The sequence below is a fragment of the Natrix helvetica genome (genome assembly GCF_964273705.1).
Source record: "Natrix helvetica genome assembly, chromosome: 5".
NCBI lineage: Eukaryota > Metazoa > Chordata > Lepidosauria > Squamata > Natricidae > Natrix > Natrix helvetica.
In genome coordinates, this window is record NC_138551.1 from 79,132,360 (window position 1) to 79,157,298 (window position 24,939).

The 24,939-nt window shown below is 43.3% G+C and overlaps 1 protein-coding gene across 1 annotated transcript; it reads right to left on the reverse strand.

Annotated features, from left to right (window-relative positions):
* Positions 1 to 262: 262 nt before the first annotated feature.
* On the reverse strand, positions 263 to 21,487 carry LOC309393728 (lipase member M-like; the record flags this gene model as incomplete). Its single annotated transcript, XM_081956223.1, has 10 exons — positions 21,406 to 21,487; positions 17,974 to 18,079; positions 15,138 to 15,255; positions 14,061 to 14,259; positions 7,392 to 7,501; positions 5,632 to 5,768; positions 3,161 to 3,307; positions 2,692 to 2,763; positions 1,836 to 1,901; positions 263 to 496 (listed from the first exon to the last, which is right to left on the reverse strand). Exons 2-10 carry the CDS (start codon positions 18,070 to 18,072, stop codon positions 263 to 265), a joined length of 1,182 nt encoding a protein of 393 aa, XP_081812349.1. The 5' UTR covers positions 18,073 to 18,079; positions 21,406 to 21,487.
* Between the last annotated feature and the right edge of the window lie 3,452 nt (positions 21,488 to 24,939).

A 24,939-nucleotide genomic window follows, 5' to 3' on the forward strand; every position in this document is an offset into this window, starting at 1 on the left:
AATGGCTGTGCATTGCCTTTAGGAGGCTTCCAGAGTGCTCCTGGGGGCTGGGGAGGGCAAAAATGAGCAAAAAATGGGTTGCTTTTGCTCATTTTCCCACCAGGAGCAGTCTATAAGCCTCCTAAAGGATATGCATGCTCTTTTTTTGACAAAAACAGGTCGTAAAACATTTTTTAAAAAATTTGCCTCTTCAAAATCTTGGTGCGTCTTATACTCCGAAAAATCCAGTAGGTTTTTTTTTAATTTATACAAATTTACATTACTATGTATGTAAGGATATCAATTTAATAAGAGGACTGTAAACTCTCTTAGAAGCATCAAGGCCCCAAATAAAATCAAAGTGATTCCAACCAGATAAGCTAGCTTTGTAGACAACATTACGGAGCTGGTTAATTAATGCTTTGACACTGTCGGGTGTCACTAAGTGGTCATTCTCTGCATACCATACACTTATTGGTACTGTAATGCGTTCTACTTTGTAAGATGGCGGCTCATCCTAAAAAGACAAAAATAAGCCAACTGAAGGGTTTTGCACACAAAATAGCATATTAAATACAAACTGCCTATTGAGAAGCTAGCATGAATCTTTCTAGGTGCAAGAGGAGGTGAATATCTTAATATTTGATCATGGTAATTTAGTTAGAACAAATAGAAACAATAGAAAACAATAGAACAATAGAAAACAATAGAAACAATATTTACAATGCTAGAAATCTTTGCACAGTGAGTGTGGTATCCTGAGAAAACAAGAATGAGACAATAGTTATTTTAATCACCCTCCAGAGGGCCTTAAAGAAGGTCAGTTCTTCCAGACCTTCGACTAATAGCAATATCAAGAGCACTTAGACTTATGTACCACTTCACCAGAGGTGGGTTGCTCCCAGTTTTACTACTGGTTTGCTTTGCGCGCGCACGCAGTTCAATGTAAATTGTTCTTCACACATGCGCAAAACAATTTACAGTGAACTGCACACACACACACGCACTACAAAACAGCATGTCAGCAATGGCAGCAGGGAACAGGGAACTAGGTCGCAGAATAGGCAGCGACCCAGACCAAAAAACCACTACCAGTTTGGCCAAACTGGGAGCAACCCATCTCTGCGTTTCACAGTACTTTACAGTTCCCTCTAAGCAGTTTTCACAGTCAGCATACTGCTGCCAAGAATCTGCCAAACTGCTGGCAGTCAGCAGCCAGCAGCCAGCAGAAGTAGCCTGCAGTACTGCATTCTAACCACAGAGCCACCACAACTCAGATGTGCACATACCACAGAGTAAGATGATTAGAGTCCCTTTTTGGGTGTATGATATGCTTGGTATTATTGACTGGAAGCACCATTCTGTTTATTGCTTTGTGTTCCAATCTGACTTCATATTTGTTATTTTGTTGTTTTGCTTTGAGCTGCTGGAATTGATTGGAGTTGTATGGCAACCAAATCAGATGAATAAAATTCATATTAAATAAATGTTAAAGGGTATCATATAAATTATGATGGACTTTGATCACCACAGTAAGACTTTGATCTGCACAGATAACATGCTTGCCTGAAGTTCATTGGGGTGAAAGCAGTTTGAGACATTTTCAAAAAATTACGCAAACAGGGAAACAAATTTATCCTTTGGCTGTGAATGCATGGCTCCTCAATGACTGTTGGGTTTTAATAGCTATGCATCGAACTCTGTATATTGTATTGTACATGAGTTGCCATCATTTTGTTTCTTAGTAATATGCACAAAAGCAGTTGCAGCTAGTCAAGGACAACACAGTCATTTACAAGCTCCTGTTGTACTTGCTGAAGAGACAGAGAACTTTAATTAGGTCAGATAAATCTTACCTGATTGTATCTCTCCTTGTTTCCATCCCCATAATCAAAAGCTCTAAATTGTCCTGTTTTGTATGTCTAGATTTTAGAAAGAGCGAAGAGGTAAGGGAAGGAGGAGGAGAGGAAGAGAGAAAGAGAGAGGGAGAGATAGGGGACAGAGGGAGAGGGAGGGAGGGAAGGAGAGGAAGAGAGAGAAGGAGGGAGGGAGGAGGAGAGCGAGAGAGAGAAAGAGGGAGGGAAAGGGAGGAAAGGAATTATAAATGATTCCAAATTCTGGTGTTTTATTATACTAAACACATGACTACTGAAAGTATAGGTTTAAACACTGATCAAAGAATTTAGGCAGACCCAAGATCAGTAGAACTTTCTGTTACAAGTGACACCAATAATGCTCTAATGCAGGGGTGTCAAACTTAAGGCCCAGGGGGCTGGATCCAGACCATGAGGTGCGTTGGTCTTGGCCTGTGAGGCTGTCCTGGAAATTATACTCCCTCGGCAGCTCCTGCCACCTCACAAAACAAACTTGTTTCTCCTCCCCTCAGTTCAGGCCTTTACAGTTCCTATAAAGTTTAATAGCAATAGCAATTCGACTTATACACCACTTTACAGTGCTTTTACAGGCCTCTCTAAGAAGTTTACAGGGACGGCATATAGTCCCCAAAAATCTGGGTCCTCATTTTACCGACCTCAGAAGGATGGAAGGCTGAGACAACCTTGAGCCTGGCGAGAGTCCAACTGGCAAATTGCAGTCAGTCGGTACTCAGAAGAAGTATCCTGCAGTACTGTAGTCTAACCACTGCACCACCGTGACTCTTTTTATAATCATATAAAATCCTGAAAAACAATATTGGATTTTGAGATACTTTACCTGTCCCCAATGGAGTATATTTTGAACGGATGTTGAATCTGGAAAGTATGAGAAGTAAACATCCATGCGGCTCTGCAACAGATATTTTGATTACTGAAATGGAGCAGTGAAGTAATTTTCCAATTTTCTTAATGGTGATACATGGAATAGTTATGCTAATAATCCTCCTGAGCTGCAGCTTAATTTATTTACGGAGTTTAGTTCAATTTAATGTAATTTAATTTATGGTAAAGCTTTTTTTCCCTTCCTCCTATATGAATTGGGTAAGGAGCTAAATAGAAGGAGCCACTCTTGCAGAATGTACAAGATTGCAAAAGCTGCGATGAAGTTTATGCTACCTGTTAATTAAGATAGCTCAGTTCCCATTACGTAAGACATGGAAGTTCATGAGAACAGTTAGATTTTTAATCTCTGTGAGATGGTCTGAAGAAATTTCAGACAGCTAAAATACATTTTACTTGACACATACCAAATTTAGACTCTTCTGATTATATCCTCCAATTAATGAAATAAAGTTGGAGCAGAGTTGGTTGTAAATTTTGGAGCTGCATATGCGGATGACCATTTTTCTCGAAATCTCATTTCTCAGTAGAAAATCCCTTCTGCCCAAAACAACCTGTAAATATATTAATATTATATATAGTTACATTGATATGGATGAATGGCTCTATCAATGTTCTAGAGCAGGGATGTCAAACTCAAGGTCCAGGGGCTGGATCCGGCCCATGGGGTGCTTCGATTTGACCCATGGGGCCATCCTAGAAATAGCAAAGGACCGGCCCATGGTGCCCCTGCCAGCAAATACATAGCTTGGGAGGGCTGCATTTGGTCCTCCCAGGCTCTGTTTTTAGCCACGACGGCCCCCTGCCACTTTCTACCAGCAAAAACAGAGCTCTGTTTTCACTGGCAGAGGGCAGCAGGAGGCCATCGTGGCTGAAAATGTAGCTCAGGAGCCTGTTTTTGCTGGCAGAGTTCTCGGGCACCACAGGTGCCCCCGACATGAGTGATGTCAATCTGGCCACACCTACCTCAGCCTTCGAGGTCAAACACTTGATGCAGCCCTCAATGAAATCAAGTTTGACCTCTGTTCTAGAGTTTGGCTTCTCCTATTAATGAGGATGGGAGCGTGAGGACTTTGTTTCAAAGCAAATAGCTTGGAAGAGCTGGGTGTGAGAGAAATACCCAATGCCAGGTTTCACTCTAACCATGCAAATCACTGCAATTAATTATTTAGAAATAATTAAGTGAATGCACCTTCATATCTCAGGATTTCACCTGGAGAAATTTAAATGCCCCTTCCAAAAGTGCATTTTCCTTTCATTTCCTGAAAGAACGCTGTTTCAGATGGACGTATGGTGAACACAGTCAGCACCAGACTGAAAGGACTGTCAACATTCTGTGCAAGGGTACCTGGGAATGACGTGGGGGAAGAGCCTCATCCAGGGGAACAGATAAGAGACAGCTGGTCCCACAAAAGGAATGTGGGCATGCCAAGCATGTTGGAAGTGACTTTATCTAATTTCTTGTAAAGGTGATGGGAGGAAAATGTACCTTCAGAGGTGGATTCCATAGGTGCCGCCATCTTGTTTTGGCTTCTGCGCATGAGCAGAAGCATTTTTTAGTTCTGTGCATGTGCACCAGGGGTGGGTTCCTGCCATTCTAATCGCTTCTAAAGAAGGGGTTCCACAAATCTATAGTTCCATTTAGAACCGGTTCCAACTTCCTCCCCCTGCCCATCAACACATCATCAAGATGAAGAGTGAGAGGAGGAATTCTGGGAGTTGAAGTCCACAAGTCTTAAATCTATCAAGTTTGAACACCTCTGGAGTTTTTTTCTAAAAGGTTAGGGGTGCAAGGGTCTTGTAACTTGACAGCTTTAAGACTTGCATGTTTCAAATGCCAGAGTTTCTGAGCCAACCCTCATTTTTCTCCTCCTCAGGACAAGTGAGAGGACTTATTCACAGCTTGGGAGGCAAGGGCTGCCAGCCTGCTCTACTAGAAAGGCTGCTATTGTAATGATTTTATCAGCAGAATAATTCTCCCATTCCTGATCTACCTCACAATGCCAGATTATTCAGTGGAGGAGGAAGAAAACCATCTAGGCCAAATAAACAAATCAGGTTTCCAGCCTACTTGAGTAAGAGCTACTTGCATCACGGATAACAAAAAGCTATCCACTTTCAATATGAGCATAGGCTGCTCTTCTTTTTAAGAGAAAAGCTGTTTGCATCTGCGGTTTGTTTGTGGGTTATTATTGTGTTGGTTTTTTGCCAGTTTCTCATTTCTGTAGATCTGCTAAATTTGGTCCCTCAGCCTTGAGAATTTGGGTGCATTTTGGTTCCTCTTTCTTGAAAGAGAAACATTTTAAAGCTCTAGTATTTTTGCAAGCGAGGTTCCCTCATATTAAAGGATTTTAAAACTCTTTCCCCAATATTTCCCCCCCAATAAATATAATATTGATTTGCTATAGTGCAAAACCTGGAACCGTGGACATTTTCAATGACAAGTAAATTTTGTTTCTTCAATTAGTCAGAAAACAAAAAAATTAGAGAAAAGTGTAGTCAGATGTGAACTTAAAAAAATGTGTCGCCATTCCAATGTTAGTAGCCAACTCTTGATGTTGGTTAATTCTTAATAATGGCCCAACTATTTCAATATTGTATTTCAAGAAAGCTCAGATCAGCAGAAGCATAGGATAGTGTATTAAAATGCCCCCACATTTTAGTTTTTGCCTAGTAAGTATTTCTAGAAGAAAGATTGGGCCATAAATGGTCCAATATTGAAGGACATTCCATTTTATGTAGCAGGGATTCCCCCAGACAACAAATATTAAAGCAGTCCAAAATTAAAAAGTTATGTACTCAGAGTTGAATCAATGTGTTATAGGGAAACAGTAATTAAGTCATCTTTGCTACTACCATCACATTGTACGTCAAATACCTTTAATACAGCATCTGGCAGGAATAGTAATTTGGCTATTGGAGATTGAGAATTCTTTATTGTGGTTGCTGGAGACAAAGCATGGAACATTTTTATCTTTTCAGCCACATGTGGCATGGATGAAAGTGCAATCAAACCTGAGAATACAGACCCAAAATATTAACCTTAAAAACCCACATTTTTCCAGAGTCCATATTTTAGGTGAAACTCTAAGCACAATTAATAGAAGTAAAAGAACCAGGATAGATTTATTTGGGAGTAGGGGGATAGATTCCTGATCCAAACTAATGTTCATATGCAGGATTTTCAAATTACAAATACTTAGGACAAAAAAAAGGCAAATGAAACATGGAATATTGCAATATGATCACAGGCCTAATCTAGAAAGGCAAGGGAATTTTTACTCATTAATGAGAAGTTCCTCTCATCCTTTAGAATTGAACAAATATTAGCTTGCATTTCTTCTGCCAAGGAATCAATGGCATTCAATTCACAGATTTGCTTATAGCACAATCTCTGGAAGAATTTTTTAAAAATGGAAATAAGCCATCTGAACGCGATCTATCACTTATTTCAAAACCACTCCAAAGTAATTCAACTATTCTAGAATCAGCAATCTTTTTAGGCAGCAAATACCATTATGTAAATTGTATGTATGTATGTATGTGTGTGTATATCAGTGATGGGCTGCAGGTGGTATGCCCAGGAATGGGTGTACTGGTGCCTGCCAGAAGCCCGAGCTCCTTACCTGTATTTGAGCTCTTTGGCACTTCCGCGCATGTGCATGGAGCATATGGTGCCTGCACGATGCTCCGCCGAGCAGCTGGAGCATCACAGAGGCATCACAGAGGTAAGGACATGGGGGACACTGGATCCCATTATACCGTACTGGTTGCAATGGGATCCAGAACCCACCACTGATACATACATAGATACATACATGCATACATACATACATACATACATACATACATACATACATACTGTACATACATACATACATACATACATACATACATACATACATACATACTTACATGTGTGTGTCTCTGTGTGTGTCTCTGTGTCTGTGTCTGTGTGTCTGTATGTATATATATATGTATATACATACATACATACACACACACATACACACACACAAACACACATACAATTTATGACATCATTAAAAGTGGTGAGATTGCACAAGTTTCAAGACCTTGTGCAATGGCACTCTGATAATTAAATACCATAAGACTGGGACATTTTTGTCTAAAATATTGTTTGGCAATCTCATGAGATTTGGGCCACTTTAAAATGATTTGGTTATGGAGTTCTGCTAATGCTACTTGAGGAAGTTGTGGGTCCCTTGGGCAATATGTTGCTCTCCACTGAACTATTCTGCAACAACCAACTTCCTTATTTTGTAACACTTTATTGACTTTTTAGTAACATAATGTTACTTAATTTCAGAAAGTTGCATTACAAAAAACGTTAAGCGTTTTTAAGAGTCTTTCTGAAGACTAAAAAGTAGATTATTTTAAAATCCAAATCAGAAAGGCTTGGTTAAGCTTTTATCCTATGTTAGAGAAATTAACGTGTTTTATCCTGGATTTTCTGAAGCAATATATCTAAAAGCATGTATGAAATAAGCAAATATTAATGTCATTCAAATTTTATAATATCTCCATCTATGTCTAACTTTTGCCATTCTGTCATGGATAGATGCTATACAACTACAGCTGCATGTAGTTTGTGTAGAAGGGGTTTCTATAATATACCTAGAGTGGCACCTTGAGAGTAGCCCACTAAATGTATCTTGGAATTTCTTGTTTTTTCCACAATAAAAGAAATCATTGCTGGGAGGTCATATCTGGCCATTTCATCAAAACTGTAAGACATAATAGGCAATTCATATTACATGAGATAATTGATACTGTTTTTATGAGCTCTCTAATTCAATCAATAGAATTTCAACATAATATAGATAGATTGAACCATCCCTTGCAAAGATGGATAACAATAAGTATTGAGATCATTGTAGAAATAAACATACTTTGAATCAAATGTGTCTGGGGTGTCCTAAAAATATGAGAGGATGGTCTTTGTTAGATTGGGTGAATGAAAGAGGCAGGACTCAAGGCTCAGCAACAAACAGCTCTTTATTTAACAACTATGTACAACCCAGCAGCCAGCCTGTCTGACAACTCGCCCTTTTATAGGGAGCTGCCAGATGGCTCGACCAATCACAATTAAACTAGTTTCCTGCCGGAATGGCGGACCTGAGTGAAGCCTACTTGCTTCGCTGTGAATACTTAACACCTTTCACCTCTGACGTAGAGCATTACCCAATCAGTGTTTAGCTCAGCTTATGTAGTCCTGTAAGTAGGCGGGGCATCTGTGGGCTCTTTTGGACCTGCGCAGCTCAGTTGGTGTGGTGGCAGCAATCTGTTCGGTTGGGTTTGCTGCCACTCCTGGATCCTCCAATGGAATTGCCTGGAAGTTTCCCTTGAGCTGCACATGGAACCGGTTCACCTTCAGAGCACTGCTGTATGCCCGGTTCTTTATGTGTGATCCCATTCCTTCAGGCTTGAGTCCACTGTGGAGAGAGTGTGTGATTGTTTAATTTTGGTAGGGATTTGGTTTTCTTTTTTAGGAGTTATTTCTGGTTGTCTAATGACGGAGTTCCTGAGTCGTCCCCGGAGTTGGTCTATGTGCCTCCTCCAATGCCTGCCGTCTTCTAGTTCCACCCTATATGAGCATGGCTCAGTGACTTGAACCACCTCAGAGAGAGCACCTTAGCATAGTTGTGGGCATATATTCGATCCCCTATGCTAAATGATCGGAGTTGGCTGGTTGAATTGGTAGGTGTCTTGGCAGAATAGCTAGGTGTAGCCAATCTAATTGAGACCATAGCGAGCGATCCATTAGTAGTTCAGAAGGGCTTCTTCCCGTGGTGGTGTTAGTGTTGAAGTGTTGTACCAGGAAAAAATTATCGATGTAGGTTTGCCAATCACCTGAGCCCATTCTAGATAGGGTTTCTTTTGCAGGTCACACCATTCACTCTGCTTGGCCATTGCTGGATAGATGGAAAGTTGCGACTAGGGCGTGCTGAAGTCCTTGCTCTGCTAGGAAGGTTTCAAATTGAGTGGCCTTGAATTGGAGCCTATTGTCTGAAACCAAAATATCGGGCAGGCCAAGTGTGGAGAAAAGTCTCCACAATACCTTGATGACCACCTCTGCTATTATGGTGGTCATAGGGATTACCTCGAGTCATTTCGAGTATGCGTCCACCACTATCAGAAATGTTTGGCCTTGCACTGGCCCTGTAAAGGTGATGTGCACCCTGGACCAGGGTACTTTTGGTCTTTCCTATTCGTGCACTGGCACCACAGGTAGTGCTGATAGGGATTCCTGACACGGTGTGCAGGTGGTGACCCATTCTGCTATCTCCCCATCCATATTAGGCCATCAGAGATAACTCCTTGCCAACACCTTCATCCTGACAATCCCAAGATGCCCCACATGCAATGCCTCTAATACCAGCATTCTCAAACTGGGAGGAATGATCAGTTGGTCCCCCGACAGTAGACACCCTTTTTGAGCTGATAGCTCATGCTGTTTCACCAAAAAATGGTTTAAATTCGGTGCCAACCAGCCCTTGCCCCCCCCTCCACACCCAGTTCAAAACCTGTGTAAAGGTTTTGGTTGTATGCCATGGCTGTATGCCATGCAATTTCGGCCAAGGTGATTGGGCCAGAGTTTAGGCAGTCTATTGGCAGGACTGAGGTGATGGGAGCAAGGGCTTCCAGGAGCTCCAGCAATGGGCATTTGCTGAGGGTGTCTGCATGCCCCAGGGTCTTTTCAGGGCAGTGGGTTAGTCAGTAGCTATAGGCCACTAAGAATATTGTCCATCAGGTCATTCGTGGTGAAAGGATAGTTTGGGTGGGGCCAACCAGTAGTCCCAACAGCAGTTTATGGTCCATGATGAGCTGAAAGTCCCAACCATACAAATACTCATGGAACCGCTTGACCCCAGCCACCGCAGCCAGCGCTTCCCTGTCCAACTGGCGGTACTTCCTCTCTGCCACTAACAGAGTTCTGGAATAAAAGGTGACTGGGGCCTTAATGCTGTTGGGCCTTCAGTGGATGAGGACTGTCCCTACCCCAAACAGGAAGACATTGCAAGTTGATAAAATGGGGATAGTTTTGTTGCATTGGATTGATAGGCTGTCTGTTGACAGCTGTTCCTTTACGGCAGCAAAAGCAGTGGCTTCATTTTGGCCCCAGGCCCACTTTGCCTTTTACCCCAGCAATCAGTGCAGCAGTTCAAATTGGCTTCTGCTGCAGAAAAACGCTATAGAAATTTATTTATTTATTTATTATTTATTTATTTCTTAGCGCTTATATACCGCCCCCTCTCCCGAAAGGGACTCGGGGTGGTGTACAGTCCGTATCAGAAATACAACAAATTAAAATTATTAAATAAATAGATACATATATACGTATATGAGAGGAGGATAAAAAGATATGCAAAACTGTACAGCTAAGTAAATAAATCAGAATATACAAAATTTAAAACCCCAATATCCTGTAAGATTAAATTTAAACGAGACAATCCCTCTAAAAACCAGTAAAAAATATGTATGCCAGGAGGTAGACGTTATAATTATGCCAGGCCAGCCAGACGAAACAGGTGTGTCTTCAATTTCTGTCGGAAGGAGCGGAGGTCAGTAGTGGTTCTAATGTCGGGGGGGGAGGTCATTCCAGAGGGTTGGGCCCATCACAGAGAGGGCCCTACTCCTCGGTGTCGCCCGTTGGCATTGCCTAGTGGACGGCACCAGGAGAAGCCCCTCCCTGTGAGAGCGAATTGGCCGCAGGGATGTATGGTGCAGAATACGATCCCGCAGGTATCTAGGTCCTGAGCCATGGAGCGCTTTAAAGATCATTATCAAGACCTTGAAACGCACCCGAAAGACCACAGGCAGCCAGTGCAGCTCGCGCAGGAGAGGTGTTACGTGGGAGTACCTGGTACTCCCCATGACTACCCGCGCGGCTGCGTTCTGGACTAGCTGCAGTCTTCGGGCGCGTCCCAAGGGAAGCCCCATGTAGAGAGTGTTACAGTAGTCCAGGCGAGACGTCACCAGTGGATGAGTGACCGTGCGTAGGGCATCCCGGTCCAGAAGGAGGTGCAATTGGCGCACCAGGCGAACCTGGTGGAACGCCCCCCTTGCCACGGCTGCCACATGGTCATCCATTGACAGCCAGGCATCTAGGAGGACGCCCAAATTGCGTGCCCATTCCACAGGGGGCAATTGTTCGCCCCCTATGGCCAGTGATGGAATCAGCTGGCTGAACCGAGGTGCCGGTAGCCACAGCCACTCAGTCTTGGAAATGTAGTAAGCCTAGAAAGTCCTGCAGCTCGGTCTGTTTGCAAGGTGTGGAGCGTCCTGGATTGCTTTATTTTGCTTTTAGTGGTGTGTATCCCAGAGCCGTTGACCAGAAACTTGACCTTAGGCACAGCAATTTAGCATTTCTTCTTTTTTATTCGGAAGCAAGCCTCCTGAAACCTGCTGAGGACAACCCTCAGGTGGTTGAGGAGTTGCTTTTTATTAGCTGTGGACACCAGGGCATTGTCAAAATAGAGCACCACCCCCAGGATGCCCTGCAATAATCTTTGCGTAATATTCTGGAAAAGTCCTGGTGCCACACTGACCCCAGATTGTAACTGATGGCATTTGAATGCACCCCTATGCGTTACAATGGTCTGGGCCTGTGCTGTAGCACCATCTACTGGCAGTTTCTGGTAGACCTGTGCCAGGTCGAGTTTAGCAAAGATCTTTCCCTGTCCCAAGGAGTGGAGCAAATACTGCACAATTGGCACTGGATAGGTGCTTTGCTGTAGGGCCTTATTTAGTGTGCATTTATAATCCACGCAAATGTGGATAGAGCCACATTTTTTTATTTGATTGGTTTACTATGGAGGTCTCCCAACGGGTGTGGTTGATTGGCTCTAGAATTCCCTGACCAATTAATTTATCCAATTCTTCATCAATTTTGGGCCGAAGGGTGAAAGAAACCCTCTAGGGTTTCATCCGAATTGAGGCAATTTTGGGGTCAAGAGTAAAAGATATGGGCATCCTCACATACTTGCCCAGGCCTCCTCTGACAATGTTCCCCAACTCTCTAATCAATTCATCTGAGCTGTCATCGATTATGGAGTGAATGCCAGTCACCCCCATGCCCAGGGACTCGAACCAATCCAGGCTGAGCAGGTTTGGCACGGTGCCACTGACCACTGTTAATGTTAGTGGCTTGTCAAAGTTTTTAAATTGTACCCTGAAGGTCCTGCACTCTATGACAGTGCTGATAGTCCTGATAGTCGCTGAGTTGTAGCCATTGATATTTGAGGTGCTTCTTCTGGAGGCTTGGGATCGCTCTTTTTATTGTTGTCCAGGACATGATGGTCATGGATGACCCTGTGTCCACCTCCGTGTCACATGACGATCCTTCAAGGTGGATAGTGATGTGCAGTTTCTTGATCCGGGGAGTGCTGGCTTGCCCAATTGTCGTTTGGTACGTCCCCGTTGACTCTGTGGCTCGTTTGTTTTTCCACCGGGGCTTCCAGGATTCTTGTCTGGATGATCTCTGCGGTCCTGTCTGTGTGGTTGGTTGCCATGCATGATGCGAGGCTGGTTGGCTGGGGCAGCAAGCCCCTTGTGATCGCACCTCTGGCATATAGTGTCCCTGAAACTGAGGTCTGTTCTCAGATGGTTTCCCCCACAACTGGTGCACCTGTGTTGTTCCTCAGCCTCAAGGTTTGTTTTTTTCCACTCCGAAGGGAGATGGCACACATCTTCCTCGATGTCTTCTGAGTCTTCGCTCTTGGCATTCCCATGATGCACTGCACAGTGCGGCATGAAACTGGCGGGCTGCCATCTTTTTGAAGTGCTGCTGGGGACTTGTTAGATGATTCTGTTACTCTGACGTCATCTAATGCAGTTTGTAGAGTGAGGTTTGGCTTTACTAACAACCACCGTTGTAAGTTAATGTCCCTCACTTCAAAGACAATCCAATCAAGCAGGACTTTGTCTAGCTCTCTCAACTCTCAGTATGCCAAGCATACCATGATTGAAGTCCTGTGTGGTTTTTTTAAAAACATGTATCATATATGTAATGCATTTAACAAGAGAGGGACAGGGGCTTTAATGGTGCTATTGCAACTTCAATTTTTTAAATGTCTATGGGAATTCACAGTCATCCAGGTCATGGTTGTCTCAAAGGTGCTGAGATAATTGGACTTCCTTGTTTTTCTTTGAAGACATTTTGCTTCTCATCCAAGAAGCTTCATAGACATTTAGCCAGGCACTTTGGGATGAACTATTTCAAATGGTGTTTCAAATCTGAACAGATTTCCAAAAAAATTGCATACTACGAGAACCATTTACACTTCACTTTGAGATGCAGGCAACAAAGACTCATCCCCAACAGCATGCACCTGTCTTCAACGGTGAAGGGACATAGGACAGAAAAATATCCTGCAGCCAAGAAGGCTCCACACTCATTTGGACTACTCAGGTGACCCTGAGGACACAGATAAACCTCCAAGTGGCCTCAATGATACGCTAAAAGAATGCAAATGACCAGCTGTCTGCAAGGAGTATAAATCTTTCCATTCCCCACCCTCCAGTCAGAGCTGAAGAAGCTTCTTGGATGAGAAGTGAAAAACATCTTCAAAGAAAAACAAAAAAACCAGTTGCCTCCTGAAAAAGCACCTTTGGGACATGTCAATTTTTAAAATCTTCCTCTGAACAGACACCCCTGCTGTGAACTCTGCACATACATTCATGGGCAAGGAAATAGTTCATATCACTCTCAGACCCCACATGTATATGGAACTTTTCATTCCATTGATTAGAGGTAAAAATTGCTATACCTCCCTAACTCCTAGAAAATGTTTTGATGTATTGAATCTCCATATCATAAAGTTTGTCAGTGGATGAATCCAATGGATGGATTTTTCTTTATAGTGCACTGTTACACATAAGAATCTGAACAGCCTATTTGTTACTAATTTTAACCACTGGTTGTGTAATGTTATTCACACAATGAAGGAGAACATAATCAGTCGATTAATATCAAATAATTAAGGACAAACTTTCAAACTATTGTTTTCAAAAAGTTCTCTTCCATTCTTGCTGTTGAATGTTTAAATCTTATATTTTACAGTAAAAAAGCCAATCATTTCTCCTTCGTAACACAGCCTTAAAATTTAATAACATGCATTTTGAACAAGGAAATAGGAAATGCAGCTAAATCACATGGAATTGTGAATAGTGTTGTGCAATCTGGTAAACAGCTGTTCCACATTAAGTCTAAGAAATACAATTAAAAGCAAACAAAAAATCCTACATATCCTAAGGCTGTCTATACATTCTGTTTTAAATCACCTGTATGCATGATACTGGTCTTGCTGGGTTGTAAGGTATTGATGTTTTCGAGACCAGGAATTGCCTCTGTTGTTTCCTATCCAGACATCATAGCCTGCATCTGCTAGCATGAATCCAAGACTTTGATTGGGCATGTTTGCAACCCATGATCTTCCTTCTAGACATAAGCCATGCAGTAAAAGCACAACTGGTTTTCCTGCTGTAAAAAGATACCACAAACATCATTATTGTTCACACCAGTTCCTGAAATTTTGTGGGCTATCCAATTTTGTTAGTCTTGTGCATATGGACCAACTCTAGATTCAGTACCAGCGTAGGTCCTTAGTTCTTCATTCAGATCCCCAAATTTATATTAGAATCTAGACTGCTGCTCAAAACCAGAGCAAAATATTCATAATTTGCTGAAATGTACAAATTATATATGTGATTTTAGTCTTCCATGGTCAATGGTAGCATGTATCTATAAAAGGAATGCTGCTTATCATTAAGGGGTCATGGGAACAGTTCATCAATTGGTCATTATATTAATGATGCACTCTACTCAATCCATTATTTATCATTCCTTATCTAATAATACAAAATAACATTTTCTCCACCATGAAATAGAATTCATTTTTCTTTTGAGGATCATATTTCCAAAATCTAATCTGCTAGGGGTTGAGTGTTAGCATAAAGGATATTAAAGGCAATGTATGATGGAGCTAGTGTGTGTGTATCACAATGTTGAAAAAATGCAGGAATAAGTATCCTAAATGCCTAGGAATAAATGTATGTGCACAGGAATGAATTTATGTGCACTTCTAAGTTCTATCTCTTTGATCTTCAAAAATCTTCAAAAAGAACTGGAAATTATGCTCCCATTTCTGGTCTTGGGAAGGAGATGGCTAGAAGCCCTCCATGCTGCCTTCCAACCTATCATTTGAAAGTACATTTGAAAGTTGTGTCAATTGGAAGACAATTGGTTACCTTATGTTGGCTACTCCAATGGAATAAGATAGGCCTTCCCCAAAGTTTCTAAACAAACTTTTCATAAATATCTCCCATGAAAAATGTATAGTCTTATTTATTTTTACTTACATGGGCTCCAATGTTGTTTTCTGCCATGTGGAATTCTGTTAAGAGTGAGAATGTAACCATCAGAAGTTGCTATTTCATATTCTTCAGCTTGGTATCCTTTATGGTGGGTGATTTCGCTCTGTTGAAGGAAATTTCAGGATAACTGCATCATGTTACCTATCAATTGGTGCATTATTAATGTGTAGAATCACCTAACAAAAGTCTGGAAATAGCCAAAGGATTCTTTGTTTTTTTATTTTTAAAAATGTAGAAGATCAAATGTGAAAAGGATTGGAAGAATTCATGTGTTTATATTATCTTAAATGTGAGAACACGGATGCATGAATTGCGGTGGCACAGTGGTTAGAATACAGTACTGCAGGCTACTTCTGCTGACTGCCAGCTGACTGCAATTTAGGCAGTTCAAGTTTCACCAGGCTCAAGGTTGACACAGCCTTCCATCCTTCCGAGGTTGGTACAATGAGGACCCAGATTGTTGGGGGCAATAGGCTGACTCTGTAAACTGCTTAGAGAGCACTGTAAAGAACTACGAAGTGATATATAAGTGCTATTGCTAGTGCTACTATCAATAAAACACCATGCCCTTTTTAACCTAGAAGATCAGTGATCCATAATGGAAATAATTAAAGTCCCTGGAAAGACTTTGTTTTGTTTATTTATAAATAATTATGGTAATTTATTTGTATTTTTTTCTAGTCATTTTCAGCTCCTATTAGCCCTTTGAGGAAGGGAAGGTCAAGAAACAGGGTTGTTCACGAATGTTATTTGTTGTTGTAGGCTATGAGAACAGTATTTTGAAAGACATCTGTTTCTCTGTGCTACATCTTAAACAAAACCAAGGCAGGGTTATTAATTTTTTTTAACGTTTTCTGCTTTTCTGGAATTCAGTATATATATAACTTGAAATCCTGTTTCAAACATTTATTCAACACAATTCAGTGGTGGGTTCCAGCCAGTGACGTGCGGTGAAGTTTATGACTGGTGAGGCACTGACACAGTGCTGGGTTTCAAATATTTTTAGACTTGTGGACTTCAACTCCCAGAATTCCACAGCCAGGCATGCTCAGTTCCAATTTAAAGCGACAGCATTTGTTTTTCTCCTTTGCTCCTTCTTTCTTTTTCTTTTTCTTCTCCTTCCCCTCCTTCCTCCCTCTCTCCCTTCCTCCCTGTCACGATGTTAAAAGGTTTGCTAGGCCTGAACTGCCTAAACTGACATTCAAGAGTTAAACTAAGAAAGCTTTATTGCGCAGGTCATAAAACAAAATGTTATCTGAAAGTGATTTATTGCGCACGCGTTACACATTCCAAAATTCCTTTCTTCTTTGTTCGGCTGCCAACTTGGCAGACGGAGCTTTCATTATCAAAATGTAACCATTAGTTATTTTCTGTTTCATTTACTTTTATTATTTTATTATTAAAGTTTGTTTATTAATTAGAATACTTTTAAAGACTTTTATTTTTCTCAACATCTCAAAAGATATGCGGAAGGGAATCAGCCACGGTCCATTGATCTCAGATTTCCCCAGGGCATTTTTTTCCCTGACACTCCCCCCCCTCTCTCTCTCTCACACACACACACACACACACACACACACACACACACACAGAGAGAGAGAGAGAGAGAGAGAGAGAGAGAGAGAGAGAGAGAAGTTGGATTGGACTATCTCTCCTACCCCTTCCCTCTCTCACTCACTCTCAAACAAACCCCCACACACACAAAAGTTGGATTGGATATCTTTTCCAGTGGCTTGAAAGCAGCTCCTCTGCCATCCACCCCATTCCCCTGCTGCCTTTCCCAAACACCTCCACCATTGCAAATGCAGCCTGCTGTCTGGGTGGGAAATGCCTGGAACACAATAAAGCCCACCCACCACCTCCTGCTGACAGGCTGGGGTGAGAGGAGAGGCAGAGAAGCCGGAGGGGAGCCGAGCCGAGCCTTCCAAAAGAAAGAGGCTGGGGGGAAGTGTGTGTACTACAGCATGGCTCTTTGCCTGGCTTCCTGCCTCCTCCTGTGGTCTCCTCAGTGCTCGCTTGTGCTCTCCCTCCCCAAGTGTAGTTTGATTGCATGTGGAGCCACGTTGCCTTTTCAAACTTGTAATCAGTGAAGCTGGGCTAGATTTTTATATAGTTTTATCCAGCTGTGTGTGTGAGAGAGAGAAATGAATGGGGGCCTGGGGAGGAAGTCACTACACTTGGGGAGGGAGAGCACCAGTGAGGAGACCACAGGAGGAGGCAGGAAGCCAGGCAAAGAGCCATGCTGTAGCACACACACTGGCCCCACAACGTCGCTCTGCCTGCAATCAAACTACTCTTGGGGAGGGAGAGCACAAGTGAGCCAGGGTCCTTCCCTCCAGCCTTTGCCCAAAGCCCTGCACAGCACCAGGAGGATGAAGTTTGAATTCCTCCCCCTCCCTCCAACCCACACGTACCTTTTCCAGCTTTTTTTAACAGTTAAGCAGAGTCATCCACGGTGAAGCAGTAACTAGCTCAGCTTTTTCCTTTTACTTTTTTTTTTCATGATGAGAGTGGTGAGGCTGTGCCTCACTTGCCTCACCTGACTGCACGTCACTGGTTCCAGCTCCCGTTGCAACCGGGACCGGGCGACCACCAAGTGCATGCACGCAGCATACACATGCATACCCACTACCTGCGACACTCCAGCTGCTCGGCAGACCCATGAACATGCGCAAATGCCCCAGTCGGCTCAAATAGGGATAAGGAGAGCATGCGGGCAGAGCACTGCACTGGAACGGTATCTGGTGCTCCCAGCAGGCAGTGGTATGCCCGTACCAGGGCATACCGGTCATATCCCACCACTGACACAATTACAACTTACAGTGTTCATGTATACTTCAGGATTTCTGGCTTGAAGCACTATTTCCGGAGAAGATAAAATGCCTTGAAGTGCAAAAACCACTAAAAATAAGAGCCACATCTTGTACCTATATATATAAAAAAAGCGGTGTTTAGAAGATTGAGAAATGTTTGATGCCAATAAATCATGAGTGACATTGCTAGAAATATCCACACAAAAGTTGTAACAATTGGGAACTATTAAGTAATCCTTGTGTAACTAGCAATTAGAATAAAGGGCTTAGCTGCTCTGGGGTTGTCCCTGTTAAAAAGAACAATTTGACGTGGACTGATATTTACTAATATTGCAGTCTCATGTCTATTCATATGAGTTTAAGCAATGTCCTAGATTGCTGGGAGATGAATGGCATATAAATCTAATATATGAATATTATCTTCAAATACCTGTGTTTTAATTATAAGCAGGAGGTAGTGGTGAGTTCCTACCGGTTTGGACCGGTTCGGCTGAACCAGTAGTAGCTTGGCGGCGGGTTTTTTTGGAACCGGCAGTGACCCAGGCCTGCTATGCCTCCAAATCAGTTCTCCTGCCACCTTGTATTTGGATTCTGCACATTTTTATAGTACTGCGCATGCATGTGCAGTGCACATCAAGCATGCACATGCACGGTGCGTCCCTGAGAGAATCAGCAGTAGAGACTGCTGGAACCCATCACTGGCAGAGGGTCATATATTTGATAAGAGAACTATAATGGTTTGTGGTATGTAAGAAAACTATGAGAGACAGAAAAAAGATTTACAGTCTTAGATGATGGTCTGATAACATTTAAATCTGAAGAAGAGATAAGAGTTGGGAAAGCATCTGAGAAGATATCCTCCCTAGTTTCCCAGAAGGGAAAAAAATGGGAGGGGATGTGTAAGATTGTTGTTAGCATTGTAAGGTAATTCAAACAAGAAGCACAGTGAGAGGTACTAGCCAGGGGTGGGTTTCAGCCATGTTACTTCTGGTTCGCTCATGTGCACAGCTCGCACACATGCACAGTTCAATGAAAATTGTTCTGCGCATGCGCAGAATTTTAAAAAAAGATGGCAGCGGAAATGGCGGCGACCAGGGAACTGGTTCGAGGGTGTGGCCAGCCTGGGTCGCTGCCGGTTCTGAGACCCAGGCTGGCATACCACTACTGGTTTGGCCAAATCGGGCCAAACCAGTAGGAACCCACTTCAGGTATTAGCTCTATTACTAGCTTTATTCTAGGGTTACATTAACAGAATCTTGCAGGTCCAAAAGCACCTCTCCTGTCCCTCATTTTTACTTATCTTGAAAATTTGGGAGGGTCCCTTCTGAGATGCTTTGTCCACCCTCACCCATCCTTTGGACTCAAATTTGTTGTCTAGGCTGTGGTTCTTCGCCCTGCCTGTCACAAGTCATTCCCACATACTTGTACAAGCACTGAGACTGGAGGAGCATTTACTCTATATCACCCACTCCTGGAAAACATTGAGGTTACCTTCGTGAGGGAAGTCTTTTAGTTGGAGAAACTGTGGAACAAGCGTAGAACTCCTAAGATTTGAACTACTTATGATGTAAAATAAAATCTCAGAAAGGTTCTATATAATACTGTTATTTGATACCCAATATGTTGCAATCCAAAGAGCTGAAACATTTATTACGGTGGAATCTTAAAACTACTGTGCTTTGTCCTTGAGTCAAACAGTCCTTCATTGCTTTTTCTACAGAGAATTCCAGATTATTTTTTATCTATCCTGTTTTTTAATTTAATTTAATTTAATTAGCACTTCTAGACCGCCCCCTCTCCCAAAAGGGACTCGGGGCGGTGTACAGTCCATATCAAAAACATCATACATAATAACAATTAAAAATTATTAAATGGATAAATACATAAATAAGAGGAGGATAAAATAGACAGAACTGTAATTGCTAAATAAATAATTTAAAATATAAAAAGTTTAAAACCCCAGTGTCTTATAAAATTAAGTCCCCTAAAAAACCAGTAGGAAATATATATGCCAGGAGGTAGACGTTAAGAATTATGCCAGACCAGCCAGTCGGAACAGGTGAGTCTTCAGTTTCTGCCGGAAGGAGCGGAAGTCAGTGGTGGTTCTAATGTCGGGGGGGAGGTCATTCCAGAGGGTTGGGCCCATCACAGAGAAGGCCCTACTCCTTGGTGTCGCCCGTTGGCATTGCCTAGTGGACGGCACCAGGAGAAGCCCCTCCCTGTGAGAGCGAATTGGCCGCAGGGATGTATGTGGGAGAAATCATCTGACAGAAAGCTTGGCCAATCTTTGGACACATCATTCCAAATTGCCCAGGTCTACACCCCCCCCTTTTTTTTACAGATCAGTCTTTTGGGGGGGCTTGAAAAAGTGTACCAATTTCTTTTTAGTTTTATGTTTCAAATTTTACCTGTTTTATTTTCACTTCACTGGTGGTCTTAAAGGTACAATAAACTTTTGACTTAATTTGGCATTTAGACATGTAAATTCTGCCAGAAACTCTGCACTGCAATAAGTATTTACCTCTAAGGACAGGGATGGATTTTTTTTTTTAAAAAAAATCATATTAGGGGTGATGCAGGAGCAATAAAATTAAGCAAATGTATGCAACGGTAAAATAAACAGATGTTTCCTACTGATTCCGTGAATATTCTTCAGCTAAAATTCTTTTCTAGAATTTTGGTTAAGCAAAATAAACTCGGTGATGTTAGTACAAATCTGGCATACATCCATTTAATAGACAATTTTAGGAGTATCACAGCTTCTTGAATTAATTTTTAAAAACAGGTTCAGGGTATAGAAGAATTTAGATCAGTGTTTCTCAAACTTGGCGACTTTAAGTCCTGTGGACTTCAACTCCCAGAATTCCCCAGCCAGCTATGCTGGCTGGGGGATTCTGGGAGTTGAAGTCCACAGGACTTAAAGTCGCCAAGTTTGAGAAACACTGATTTAGATAAACAATTGGTGGACATTTGTCAGAAGAGGGGGTTTGAAGAAGGGAGTCATTATCCATCTTCTCTGACAAAAGATTTTTTTCAATTTTTATTCCCTGTTCCTTGTATGCCAAAGTCTCAGAACCTGAGGAAAAAACACATTCTGTATTCCCAATAAAATGGAATCTTTGTTCCTTTAAAAGTAGTGTTTCTCAAATTTGACAAGTTTAGGATGTGTGGACTTCAAGTCCCAGAACTCCCCAGTTAGCCAGCCAGGCTGGCTAGGTTACTCAGGGATGTGCAAGTTTAAACATATCAAGTTTAGAAATGCTACTTTAAATGAAAGCAAACAATTGCAATGCTGGCATCTATCGAGAAGCCAACGATCTATCATAGCTAAAATTGCTTTCAGAACCTTAAAATGTTGCTGAGTAGAGAGAACATTATAAGTCTTCTGTTCTACAAAAATCAACAAGACAATCTGCATAAAGAAAAAAAGAATTTTTTACCAGAATCTATTTGCTGTCCTGGAGGGAAACTCTGGGCCTGGAAAGATTAAAATGTTCACCGCTTTAAGAAGTGAGAAGATTGAGTGACGCTGCCTTTTAAAGTCCTTTCACCTTTTGATGTCCCAACTTCTTATAGGGAGTGGATTTCAATGATGTAACTCGTCCAATTCTTCTGTCTGTTATAAATATTGTTACTGATTCCCAAATTAGAAAGTGTTTGAGGCTTTCTCTTTTGAAATATAGATATGAAATTAATTGGATTCGTGAGTGAGAAAACTTTTAAAATTCACAAGATTCAGCAGCTTCCACCAGAATATAAACAGAAATGTTTCTTGTCATGATAACCAGGAAAATGAAAATCTTGATAACAATGAGTTGCATCATATTGGATGTGATGGAAGTAAGAAATGAAGGAGCTGCAAAACTAATTCCTGTATATGCAAAGAGGCCAAACTGCTTCTTCCTTGGAATGCTGGCTTTCACATGCACTTTTCACCATATTTGACATAGGCCAAGTTTCAGCTGTGTAGTAAGATCTGTAGGCATTTTGGTCAACAGTGATGGTTATGCCAGCCCTCCAAGGTAGGCACATTGAGAAACAGAACCAGGTGTTTCTTTCCCAAAACTGAGCAATACTTTCTGAAACTCCTCCCTTAATTGTTCATCCCTTACCCCATTCCTTTGAACCCTTCCATTAGAATCACCCCTTCTCTCATGCGTAGAGATGGGCTTGGCAATTCATCAAGGTCAATGGTCAATTCTGATAGGGAAGATCCAGATGGAGCTGAAAAGTGTCTCCTCTTCTTTACTGTTTCATGGAATCCAATGTGGCAGGAAGCAAGGTGTTTTCTTCTTTCAGGGAGTGTTGTTTGGCAAGTCTGGAGGTGGTTCATTAGGATACAGTTTGTATTTCAAGGGGAATTAGCAGAGAACTATTTGCGATGGCAGTTGGCATTACAATTGGCTCCTGCCACATTTTACGATTGCTCCATATCAGGGCATCTATTCCAGGGAATTAATCATTTAAATTGCTCCCTCCTGCACCTCCAGAATATAAATAATAAATAATAAATAAACTTTAATTTATAAACCGCACCCTTTCCTAAACAGGACTCGGGGCGGTGTACAGTCATATTAAAACAGTAATACAAAATATAGCTATACATTAAATATACAAATAGGTACACGGAGGAGGTAGGATGTGGACTGTACAATATTTAAGATAAAATACAAATAAACATTAAAATACCCTTAAAAATTACCCAATAAGATGTTTGCCAGGAGGTAAAATGGGACTATAAATCAGTTAAGCCAGCTAATTGGAACAGGTGGGTCTTAAGCTTCTGTCGGAAGGAGCGGAGGTCGGTGGTAGTTCTAATATCAGGGGGGAGGTCATTCCAGAGGGTTGGGCCCATCACAGAGAAGGCTCTGCTCCTAGGCGCCGCCCGTTGACACTGCTTAGTGGACGGCACCCGGAGGAGTCCCTCCCTGTGAGAGCGGATTGGTCGCAGGGATGTATGAGGTGAGATGCGATCCCGCAGGTAACTAGGTCCCATGCCATGGAGCGCTTTGAAGATAGTAACCAACACCTTGAAACGCACCCGAAAAACCACAGGCAGCCAGTGCAGCTCGCGCAGGAGTGGTGTTATATAGGAGTATCTTGTTCCTCCCATGATGGCCCGCGCGGCCGCATTCTGAACTAGCTGTAGTCTTCGGGTGCATCTCAAGGGGAGCCCCATGTAGAGAGCGTTGCAGTAGTCCAGGCGAGACGTCACCAGCGCATGAGTGACCGTGCGTAAGGCGTCCTGATCCAATAGGGGGCGCAATTGGTGCACCAGGCGAACCTGGTGGAACGTCCCCCTTGCCACGGCTGCCACATGGTCATCCATCGACAGCCGGGCATCAAGGAGGACGCCCAAATTGCGCGCCCGTTCCACGGGGGTCAGATGTTCGCCCCCTATGGCCAGCGATGGGATCCACTGGTTGAACCGGGGCGCCGGTAGCCACAGCCACTCAGTCTTGCAGGGGTTGAGTCTGAGTCTGTTGTCCCCCATCCAGACCCGAACGGCTTCCAAGCACTGGGACATCATTTCGACGGCCTCGTTGGGGTGGTTTGGGGTGGAAATGTACAGTTGTGTGTCATCAGCGTACAGATGGTATCCAACCCCAAAACCACGGATGATCTCACCCAGCGGCTTCATGTATGTGTTGAACAGGAGGAGCGAGAGGACCGACCCCTGCGGCACCCCACAAGTGAGTGGCCTCAGGGTCGACCTCTGCTCCCCTGCCAACACACATTGCGTCCGGTCGGAGAGGTAGGAGCAGAACCACCGCAAAACAGTGCCCCCTACTCCCATCCCCTCCAGCCGGCGCAATAGGATACCATGGTTGATGGTATCGAAGGCCGCTGATAGATCTAATAGGACCAGGATAGAGGAACAACCCCTATCTCTGGCCCTCCAGAGATCATCCACCAACGTGACCAAGGCCGTCTCCGTGCTGTGACCGGGCTGGAAGCCGGACTGGCGTGGGTCTAGATAGTCGGTTTCCTCCAGGTGACGTGGGAACTGTTGTGCCACCACACTCTCTACAACCTTCGCTAAAAAGGGAAGGTTGGAGATGGGACGATAATTAGCTAGCTCCCCCGGGTCCAGGGAAGGCCTCTTGAGTAGGGGCCTCACCACCGCCTCTTTCAAGGTGACCGGCAAGGACCCCTCCTCCAATGAAGCGTTCACAAGACCCAGGAGCCAGCCTCGTGTAACCTCCCAGGATGCCAGTACAAGCCAGGAGGGACACGGGTCCAATAAACATGTAGTGGCTCGCAGTCGCCCACGTAACCTGTCCAAATCCTCAGGGGCAACAGAGTCAAACTCCTCCCAGCGTGGTGCCTCAAGACTTGCTTCCGATGTCTCCCCTGGGCCACTGAAGGGGGCCCATCCACTCCGGATCTGAGCGATTTTGTCCTGCAGATATTCCCCAAACTCCTCTGCTCTACCCTGCAAAGGGGCTTCCCGCGGCCTCTGTGATAAGAGGGAGCGGGTCTCCCGAAACAGGGCGGCAGGGCGGTTATCTGCGGACGCAATAAGAGCGGCACAGTGTCTACGTTTGGCCGCTCTCAGTGCCACAAGGTAGGTCCGTAAATAGGATCTTACCTGTGTTCGGTCAGATTCGGAGCGTGAGGACCTCCACCTGCTTTCTAGGTGTCTCTTGTGGCGTTTCATCACCCTCAGCTCCTCGGTAAACCAAGGAGCCAGGGTGGTTCGTTGCCGCAGGAGAGGCCGCAAAGGCACTACCCGGTCCAAGGCCCCAGCAGCCGCCCTATTCCAAGCGGCCACTAGATCCTCCGTCCGGGAGTGGGTCAGGGCTACAGGAAGTGGCCCAAGCTCCGTCTGGAACCTATCAGGTTCCATCAGTCGCCTGGGGCGGAACCATCTGGGACAGTCAGGTTCCGCCTCCCCACGGTGGGGGGTAGCACCGGGGAAGTCGAGCCGGAGAAATGAGTGATCTGACCATGACAGGGGTGTAATAACCAAA